This window comes from Drosophila obscura, unplaced genomic scaffold, assembly GCF_018151105.1.
Source record: "Drosophila obscura isolate BZ-5 IFL unplaced genomic scaffold, ASM1815110v1 contig_200, whole genome shotgun sequence".
Taxonomy (NCBI): Eukaryota; Metazoa; Arthropoda; class Insecta; order Diptera; family Drosophilidae; genus Drosophila; species Drosophila obscura.
In genome coordinates this window covers 1,126,535-1,137,013 of record NW_024542791.1, presented here as the reverse complement: position 1 = coordinate 1,137,013, position 10,479 = coordinate 1,126,535, and the positions used below count along the sequence as shown (strand labels likewise).

General features: G+C 44.0%; 2 protein-coding genes across 2 annotated transcripts; one reads left to right on the top strand and one right to left on the bottom strand.

Annotated features, from left to right (window-relative positions):
* Positions 1 to 187: 187 nt before the first annotated feature.
* Positions 188 to 706, bottom strand: LOC111069193 (vitelline membrane protein Vm32E). Its single transcript, XM_022359136.2, has one exon. It carries the CDS (start codon positions 658 to 660, stop codon positions 319 to 321), a length of 342 nt encoding a protein of 113 aa, XP_022214828.2. The 5' UTR covers positions 661 to 706; the 3' UTR covers positions 188 to 318.
* An 8,164-nt stretch (positions 707 to 8,870) lies between these two features.
* On the top strand, positions 8,871 to 9,755 carry LOC111069191. Its single transcript, XM_041593980.1, has one exon. The coding sequence runs from the start codon at positions 8,887 to 8,889 to the stop codon at positions 9,652 to 9,654; it is 768 nt and encodes a 255-aa protein (XP_041449914.1). The 5' UTR covers positions 8,871 to 8,886; the 3' UTR covers positions 9,655 to 9,755.
* The last annotated feature ends 724 nt before the right edge of the window (positions 9,756 to 10,479 follow it).

Genomic DNA, 10,479 nt, shown 5'->3' with positions numbered 1-10,479 from the left:
GAAGCGACCGAGACCGACCACAGAGAAGACAACAATTTCGACTGACAATATTTTTTGGCACCCGCACCGCATCCATTGACAAAACAAACCAATGCGAGAGAGCCCGAGCCCCCGAGCACCCCCCCAGCCAGCACCAAATCGGGGATCGGATCAGAGAGAACCAATTGAGAATGTGTAGGGAGAATCAATGCAAGGGAAATGTTTTTATCGATGCAGGAGATTGTATATTGTATATTGTTGAAGATCTAATGTAAGCATTTTCTAAGCTAGTAAAGTAAGCTACTCGTATTTCAGGAATGGTCTGGGCCTCGCCTCCGTTTAGTACTGCTGGCCCTGGATGCCCTGTCCCAGGCTGCGCAGCTCATCGATCAGCGCCGCATTGCCGATGCGCTGATGGTACTGCTGCATCTGCTGGTAGGGCGCGAATCCAATGTAGGAGGGCACCTGCTCCGTGTAGGCACCTGTCGATCCGTAGGCGGCCGCCGGCTGGGCACAAGGTGCGGGCACCAGGTTGGGCTGGCAGCTGAACAGGTAGTTCTTGGGGCACGGTGGCGCTGGCACCGAGGATGCGGCCGGAGCTGCATAGGAGCTCGAGCAGGAGGCGCAGGCGAAGGCCGCGAACACGACAACGAGGAAAGCGACGGTCTTCATGGTGTACATTGGGTCTGGTCTCTCAACTGATACTTGGCTTTGCCCAAGGGCTGCGCTTTATAGGGTTTGGGTTCTTCGGGCAAACTGAAAGTCTGCAGTTTTCCTGCAATTTATCACTTTAGCAGTTTGCAAATGCATCGCAGAAAACTGCAAAGCAAAGTCCGATCGTGGGTGCTTAATGGTGCTGGAATTTTGGGGCTTGGGGGGGACTGGGGAAGAGGTTGACTTCAATTCTAGACAGTTGCCAGCCAATCTTTTTATTGCTGTGTGAAGGTGATTGGAAAAGTGTTAATTGGTCAGTAACCTACAATTCATACACATTTTTGTTGAGATTTTGATTTTTAATCCATTATTTCTTAAGTCTTCAGTGACCTTTTTTTGCAATTTCCGCTCTAGCCCAAAAATACTTTCGACAGAATATATGTATATATATCCGCACAAAATTTTTTATTGTTTTCCATATTGAAAAAACGAATTTCAGTTTTCTATACAGATAAAGGAGCAATTTTAAATTCAAAATTCGATAGTTCGATGACATTTGTTTGTAACCGATCACCAACGCGCCCTCTAGCGCACATCAAAGGAAGAATGTGCTGCGCAACATCTTCGAATTTACGAAATTCGCAACATTTATTTGCTCGTTGCAACATTTAGTATTTACCGTACTCTCCAAATACTAGATAACAAATACTAGAATATGCTAAGGCGGCAAAATAATTTATTCAAATTAAATTGCGATGATCAAGAAGCTACCAAAATGTTGAAAAGAGTTTATGTTGTACATATGTTTGTAGTTTCTGTATATCATCAAATATATGTATGTGTATATATAATCCCACCGTGGAACATGACCGAAAATCCTGTTCCTTCGTCTAAGCAGGTTTCCGTTAACTGCAATTCTTAGCTGCGCCCCAAAATATGAATATATTTGGTGAATTTATTGCGAGTCTATGTCATAACTTAGATTTGACCTGCCTCCAGTTATTATGGAAATTCTAATTGAGCCTGCGCTGAGGCAATCGTAAATTGTGTTATGCAGTGCATAAATTGAACTCCAATCCCAATCCCAATCAAATGGTTTTGTGCTCCAAATGGGTCCTATGGCTCCTATGCAAATACAACAATTACAGTTTTCCTGGAACAAACTGAAAATATGAAATGGTACAAAGGAACTATAGACAGAGTGGGTTTCGATTTCAATGGTTGGCATAGCAATCAAGCAACTCACATTTCTGGGAATCAGTGAAAGTTCAACAAATAATGTTTATTAATGCCAGAATTTTCGCCACACGCTGGATTGCATTAAACCTCTGACAATCTAATATATTTGATGAGTGATGGGATTTAACTCTCTATAAATGTTTGCACTTGTTAATCCTACATTTGTTGTACTTGGGAATCAGTTAATGAATTATTAATGGTACTTGATAAGTGCCAATGATAGATTTCACTTGCTGTATGATTTTATAGAGAGGTTATCAATCATCTCCCATTTAAAGCATCTACTAAAGCATCTACTACTACTAGCAGCGAAAGAAACTGCAGATCAAAGTGCACTAAAAAATATTTGTGTGCACGTAATTGAAGCATTAGTAAACAATTTGTATATATATGTATATATTGATGAATATAAACCGTTAAAGTCTCCCCCTTCCATCAACTTGATATTGTTTTGAATCTAAGTTGTGTGTCAGCTCGCAGGTATTTTTATATTCATCCCCCCTGGGCAGCGGAGTAAACTTTAATTTGAGAAGGATCGCTGTATTGGGATGGGATGGGCAATTACGCGCATGCACATGATGATCCGGTCCGCCTGCCCCTGTTTTTGGAGCCACGGCGCAGTATCAGACCTAAATTTTAATCATAGGGTTTGGTGCCGCTGCCTGCCGCTGGCCTTCAAAGTGGGGCACACAAGTGAGCAGAGAACAGCGCGCGAGAGAGAGAGTCAGGGAGAGAGCCGTTTTGATTGCTCCAACAACATCTAACGGTAAACAAATACTTGGGCCTTGTGTGCCAGACAGACATGGCCCCAAGATATACATCTTAACTGGAACTCCAATTGAAGATGCACTCGACTCGGGGAGATCAATGGATAATATATTGGCTCCAACGGACAGGGATAATTGGTATTCAAGGATGTCTTCTGTGCAGGAAGTTTAGCTCTGCCAGGGATAGAATATTCCCCTTTCAATACTAAACAGAATGTAAGCTTTAGCAGAGTCGAATAAAAAGGAACTTGAGATCTTCCCCACTTAGATTCAAATATCTTCTCTGACTTCTCCTTCCTTCCACAGCTCTCAATGTTTACTCTGCCTTTGTTTTTTAGGCATTGGCATTGGCTTTTAATCGGAATTGGCTCGAGCCACCTGCCTGCGCTTAGACCCAGCTGCTCTTTGCTCGGGTCCTGCTCCTGTGGCCGAGTAGGAGGAGCCCGAACAGATACACAAACAGAAAAAAACACCAAAGGCAAACAAAATACAAGCCAAGAACATGTCTCGGTACTTAGCGCTACGGCGCCGTATCCGCTCTTGACTCTCCTGGCCCCATGGGCACCGTCCACATATCCTTAGCATCGTCCACATCCTTGCTTGCCCACATCTCAGCGATCCACACCTCTGCGATGCGATCCGCTCTGCTCTGCTCAGTCTAACATTTTTTATTGCATCTAATTTAAGCGGCGGCCCAGGAGGAGCCCTTGGCTGGTCAGTCTCTGTGGTAATTTAAGACATTGTTCCCTTGCCACCAGGAGTCGTCAATTATGAGTTAGGGTTGCCGTTCGTTGCCCACTGCCAAAGCGTTGACGAAATGCCGAGCTTTGTTTTAAATTAAATTTAATTAGCAACAGCTCAGCCGAACGAACACCGCCGCGTCGTTTAAGGCTGCGAAGGGATCCAACGGGGCCAGCAGCAGCTTATAATTCATGCCTTTGGAACATGGCACGTGTCGTTTGGCCTGAATGGCAGCTGCTTCTGCTTCTGCTCCTGCTGCTCCACCGCTGCAGCAGGGAGCAGCAGTGACGGGAGGGGACGGGACTAGGGAGACCCATATGCAAGCAGCGCTAACAATGCCGTTATAAGTGGCCCATTAACACGGTGTCAACTGCCATGCAACGGCAATTTCCGTCGCTATTGCCATTTATCGATTTTCAAATTCCATTCAACGCGAGTGGCCCGGCGTAGGAACTAGTGTAGGAGGAACTGACGGGATGGAATGGCAGGGAGAGTAAAGGGGAACCAGATTCGTTTTAGTATACTCGTATCCCGGCGCTCTGCTAATGGGGCCAATGATTTAGCGGATGCTCTGGCAACGGAAGCTGTTGGGTTGGCTTGGCGCTGGCCTTTGGTGTGCCAAAGCGAGTTGAGCTCGGACTACGCTGCTTGTGGGTCATTGCTACAATAGAGGAGTGCATTTGAGCTTAAAGGATGGATGATGATGTCATGGCCACTAATCTCGCGTTTTGCAACTAGGAAATTCAGGAAATTGTAGCCAGTAAATTTATACCAGAAGTCGCTCTTCTTTACTGAATAAACAAGCGCATAAATTTGTTAAATGTCTGAAGTGATTCCACGTTAAAGCTTACCAAAAGATGTGGGATGGTGGAATGGATTTGGATATGTTTTGAATTAATTGTAAAGGATGTGAATTGCATTGCAAATGCTTTGAAATATATGCCCAAAATATATAAAATATACACAATTATCTAGGAAATAAATTAAGGAGTCATATATCGATGCACTTTCAGTTAAAAATGTCCTGAAGCCAAGCAAAGATTTTCTAAATATTTGAATAATAATATTTTTTATTTTGGCAGAAACTTAAACCCCGTAAAGATTATTTGGATATGGAAAATCTTTCACACTAATATTATTTGAAATATGTAGCACCGTACCTGTTGGTTCCGCAATTCTCACGGCGTACAGAGGTGCTGCAGTTAGCTGCCTGGGCCTGTGAGCAATACCCCCGATGCTTGTGGTTGTCCCTGGTCCTTGTGATGCCGCGCGCTCCTCTAAGTTGTGAGATCAGTTTGAAGACCTGTTGCTGTGCCCTGGCTAGCTCTCATCTGGAATGGCGCAGAGAAATGAAAGAGAGATAAGTAACCAAATTCCGAAATTGCAGCTCCAACAGGAAATCGAAAATAAAAGCACGAATTGTCAGGCGCGAAGTGGAAAGGCAGCAAATAAAAACAAGTATACATATATACATAAATATGTACATATATACATATATGTACATGTATGACTGCATGTGTGAGTGTGTACATTCTTGAGTTTTGCAATGAGAATTTCAAAGTCAAGGTTAAATGAAACATTTGTTTGCTCTTTTCTCTGCTTTTGTCTCCGTTTTGTGCTGCCCATTCGCTTTCGCTTCGTTCCCACTGCCCTCTGCAAGTGCTTTTGTGTGTGTGTGTGTGCTGTGTGTGTCGGTGTCTAACAGCTACGCATGCGCGCATCGCTGCAGGAGCCGCAGTTGTCGCTGTGCTTTTGGTTCGTGTTCGTCCAGACCTGCCAGACAACAACAACGTCGCGCATGTCCTATCCTGTCCGTCGCAACGGAGTCTTCGCCTTGCTGTTCACTTGATCAAGCTGAAGTACAGCGAGGGGGGCCGGCCTGCAGGCTTTTAATACCCTTGCAGAGGGTACTTTAGTTTTGGGAGATTTCTATTACCCAGCTCTGGAGTATGCTGAGCATTCAGGGGGAGATAAAATCTCCCTGGAGCCCACCAATTAAGCCCAACAAACTCTTAATCTATATATGGGCCCTCTAGCTTGGGTTTGCTTAGCTTTGGAAGATCTATCACCAAGTACATTGGTCGAAGAAAAGGTTCTAGTGAGGAAAGTTTGTTTGATTCACATCGTATGTCTGTAAGAAATATTTTCCTTATCCAAAAATTAATCAAAATTGTATAATACAATTTTCACAATAGAATTCTTTAGTTTTGCATTTAATTTTGATATGATAAACATTTAATGTTACAGTAGAGCATTACAACTTCGTCCCATATTTATTTATTTATCATTTTTATTATAAGCACATCTTGCTGCTGCTGCTGCTGCTGGTGCTTGTTGTTGTTGTTCCTGTGGCTGGGGCTACTGTTACTGCCCAAATGAATGTCATGTGTTGGCTGCAGCCGCAGACGAGGAATTTAATTTTTTTTTTGCCAAAATAAGCACAAAAAATAAAATAAAATAAAGTGAAGTAAAGTAAGAGGACACAACTCGTTTATGGTTGTAGACAGGCACCAGACATGGGCAGATGCATCCCCATTGGAGCCACATACTGCCCCTCAGGGTAGTCGCAATTGCAAAAAAGGGTTGCCAACTGCAGGTGAGAGAGTGCCACACTCTCCATGGCTGTCTGGCAAGCGAAAGTTCATTGAACTGGCCACGCCCCACCCGCACAACCACTAATACTTTCTCATTACGCCGAAATTCCATGTAAAAAGTCCATGACTTGCCCAAAAACAAAACCTCAGAGAGCTTTGCCAACTGTCCGAATCGATCAGCATTGACAAGGGTCGAGGAGGTCCAAGTGCAGGTACAAACGAGTGAAGGTACAACAGAAATCATTACCAGCGCCCGCTGGCACACACAAATGTGTGGAAAACATTAATTAATTATATTATAATTCCACTTTGAACAAGAGCAAACGATTGAGCAAACAAACATAGAATAAACTGCATGGAAATGGAAATTGAATTACTCTACAACCCATCTTGGGTTGCAGCATTTTTATTGTATACTTCAGGCTATGGTAATGGAGCAGTTTAATTTTTAACCACTTGTAGTTCAAATCCATAAAATTCCTTCATCAATAAATAAGTCTTTTAGGTTTAGCCATAAGTCATTCAATGACAAACAGTTTTATGCAGGATATATGCATAATGCTGTGCTGTGTGCACTCATAAAAAGTTTATTCAATAAAAACTGTTCATCAAAAACTTACACCTCTCTCGCATTGAATACGAAAAGAGCAACCTACTCGCACAGCCTTGAAATAAACAATACACGAAATGCACATAAACCCTTTGCTGATTTGAGAGCTTTTTGCAGCCATTCATTTGCCTCTTGCACACACTCCAATCCAATCTCCGCCGTACTCGCACTTCATGCGTTGCGTTGCGTTGCGTTCCCTGTAATTATATTTTGAGCCCACACTCACACTCCGTACCGCCCTTAAGAGCGCTGGCATTTGCAGGGATTGAAAAGAATATTGTGGTCAGGTCTGGGTCTGAAATATTTCCGCTGTCCGTCAACGTTCCTGCATGTTAAGTGAGCTTTATATTAATTTTATAATTCATAATTGCATCATGTTGCGCGAATTTCTGAATTAAGTTTACTCCTGCATGTGCTGCTGATGCTCTGCTTTCGCTTGCAGTTTTTAAATACCCTTAAAGAGGGTACTATAACATTTTGAACAGAGCATCCCGCAGAGCATCAGATGCGAAGTATTTAAAGTCATTTAACTTTAACGCCGTCGCTGAAAATTTATTTCTGTGGAATAGTGGACAACCACAAGGAATAGATAAATAATCCATAAGCTACTTAAACTTGAATAATCTGCAAGGGTATGTAAGCCATCGGCTTTTAAATTTCACTACTTTTTATTGTTTTTTATTTCTGTTGAATGCCTCAGGTACTCGTCGTGAATTCTGATTAGTCACAGGCATCAAAGGGAATCAAGAATTTCGGAGTATAAGTACGCAAACTTCCGATGTGATTGCCATACGAAAAACTAGCACTGGAATACGATTATGAAATATTTATATAAAATCTGATGTGCTGCTGCACTTCCATAATGAAGAAACCTCCTTTGAAAAGGTCTTCATACGAGGCCTGCAGGATAGAACAAACAAATTGAATATGTTATCAAGCGGAGCGAGTTTACTTTAACATCTTGACACCCCCAGATGCAAGTTGTTTCCCCTCATACGAGTGTGTTGCTGCCCCACGAGAGTTTATAGCCAAAATGATGGCAGACGGATGCCTGAAGGAGGGGCCTGGCCAGAGAGCAGGAAGGAGCAGAAGCTGCAGGAGAGTGGATGGCCCACAGGCATCGTTGGGCATCGCATGCTGAGTCAGATGCGAGTGCTGGGTGTGTGCTCGGGCCTGGGCTTGGGCTTGGGCCTGGGCTTATGGGTCCCAAGTGCATGCAGGATCTGGAGGATGGATGGACCGGTGGAAGCTTGCACTTATTAATGCTTAATAAATGGCATTTCATTTCTTATTATTCCCGGACTCGTGTTGGTGGATTTTTATTGCACTACCCTCTGCCGCTGCTGCTGCTGCTGCTGCTTCGGCTTCGGCTTCGGCTGCTGATGCTGTTGTTGTCGTTGTTAATGCGAGTCGATATATTGGCCATGACTAAGGATGCATATGCACGCAGATACACGGAGAGCGAGAGTCAAGAGTCGAGAGCCAGACAGCCAGACATCCAGACAGACAGCAAAACAGTCGGCCAGCCAGTCGTATGCCGTATGCTAAAGTAATTATTTCATTTGAGCCAACAATGAGGCTGCAACTCTGATGTGGTTATTGTGGCCGAGATGCTCCTCTGGCTGTGGCTGTGGCTGGGGCTCTGGCTGGGCCAAGCTTCGCTTTGAGCGACTGGGATGGATGATTGACGAGTGGAAATTAAAGAAGCTGGCGGCTGGACAGTTCCACTCGCAATCGCTGCACTAAAACAGCATTTTAGCGGTCGGAGCGCTGGGGATGCGAGCGCATCTTTTAACGACTCGCGTTGTCTGTCCATTTTTAAAGTACTTGGAATGTAAATGAAGCGGGTGTCGCTGCCTCCTCAGCCTCAACGCGTCCAGTTCGAGGTCACATCAGTGGTCATTGCACCCACGCACGGCAAAACATTTTTACGAGCTTGAATACAAATGTAGCATTTCCTTTCTTGCGTGTACTATTTTATAACTAGTCGTATTGTTTTGCTATTTTTTTCCTATGGCTGCATTTTTTAATTCTATTTTCAATTTGCGCGCCAACGTCACCTATCGGTCTATCGACATGCGCACTGCGCTGCCAGTATTTTTGGTATTTTTTACAACGCGCTTTGGGGTTTTGACATTACGCGTTAGACCATTTCGAGTATTTTCGGTATATTTTATCGATATCGGACGACGCTAAAATTTTTGCAAATCAATTAAATTGGAAAAAAATAAAATTAAAAAGGTTTGTTGCTGGTTTAAGGCTGCCCTGCTGTATAGCTGATTGATTTCCTTTGTTTACCTAGATGCAGCAGCAAAGTAGCAGCAACAATCTGCCTGGAACCCCAGGCAACAGTGCAGCCTCCACGGCGAACGTTTCTGGCGGCGACTTGGCGTCGCGCGGCTGCAATACACCGGGATGCACAGTGTCCACCATTGTGGAGAAGACCAAGCGCAAGTGCTCGCAATTCGTGTCGGCGCCGTATGTGATGCCCAAGCCGGTGCTCGTCAATGGCCACACATCGATCTTTCAGGTTGGTGGGGAGATGGCCAAAATGGTTGACATTCCATCGATTTCGAACGCGAGTGGCGGCGATGGCGGCAAGCCCATCTATCGCATCAAGCCCGGCACCCATGCCCACGTGATAAACTTTGTGCTCATCGACGAGGGCTCCGATTCGCTGGAGAAGGCCATGTCGGGCGACCAGGAAGCCATGCGTATGGTGATAGACTCCCAACGCGAGTCGGCTATTAGCAAGCTAAAGAAAATGATTGCCAGCCACCGTGGCACAATGGCGGGCAAATCCCCTCAGACAGCCACCTCAGGTCTGCACGTGACCACGCCACAGATTCATCCAGACTTCTCGATTGCCAGCGTTGAGGGTGCTGTGCCCTTTGCCGGAACCGGAGCCGTAGCCAGGCCCGCCGCACCAACAGTACCCACAGCACCTGCCCCAGCAGCAGCAGCAGCCGCCAGCCATCAAGCGTCCGATAACAGTGTTGGCCGTCTGCAGGCCGAAGTTAACCAGCTGCGTCGCACTGTCGGTCTGCTGGACGAGACACCGCGACGCTAGTTCATCGAATCAACGCTGACTACCCGTTTGGAGGGGATATTAGAGCCTAACCAAATACGCTTTAGAATAATTAAGTGTTTCAATAATGTTAAACACCAATAAAATAAGGAAATATATTGAATTTACGTCTGAATAATCCTGTTTCTCTCCAATCAAGGCTACAAATAATGCACCAAACGAGCTTCATATTCAGCATGTATTCCTGCTACTCTGATTCCGATCAAAATTAATTTATATTTTCCCATATTAATCTTGTTTCTGTGTGACTGCGGCTGGGTATCGCTGAAAGCTTGCCTTTCGGTGCCTTTCAAAATGTTTCCAGATCGTTTTGCCCAAGCGAAAAGCCCCGTTTCGAGTTTTGAAGTTGATGTAGGTCTTCTGTGGATACGAATTTGGCATGACCTGTTAGGATGGTGGGAACATTCGAAACTTAGCACAGAATACTTCGAGAATTAATTGTGGGCACTCCCAAATACAGAATTTAAGTGTTGTGGTTAGTGTTTTAAGGCCTAGAAAGCATTAACCTACGGAAATATTGGCATCTTATAAATTTAAATTGTTCATTAAGAATGCTTTGGCCTATGGGACTTTTCCTTGTAATTTCCTTGAGTAACCGTATTCGCATATTTTTTAATTAATTAAAATATTAAGAAAATTAAACCTATTTCGTTTGGAAAGATGAATATCGGGCTATTTATTAGTTATATAGTAATTCAGAGACTATTTTTAAGATTAAAATCTAGCTAAAAGTTAAGGCAATCTTTCAAAAACCTTTGCTTATCTTTTAAAGTACTTTTTTGGGGTTCGGTCAAGAATATCAGTATC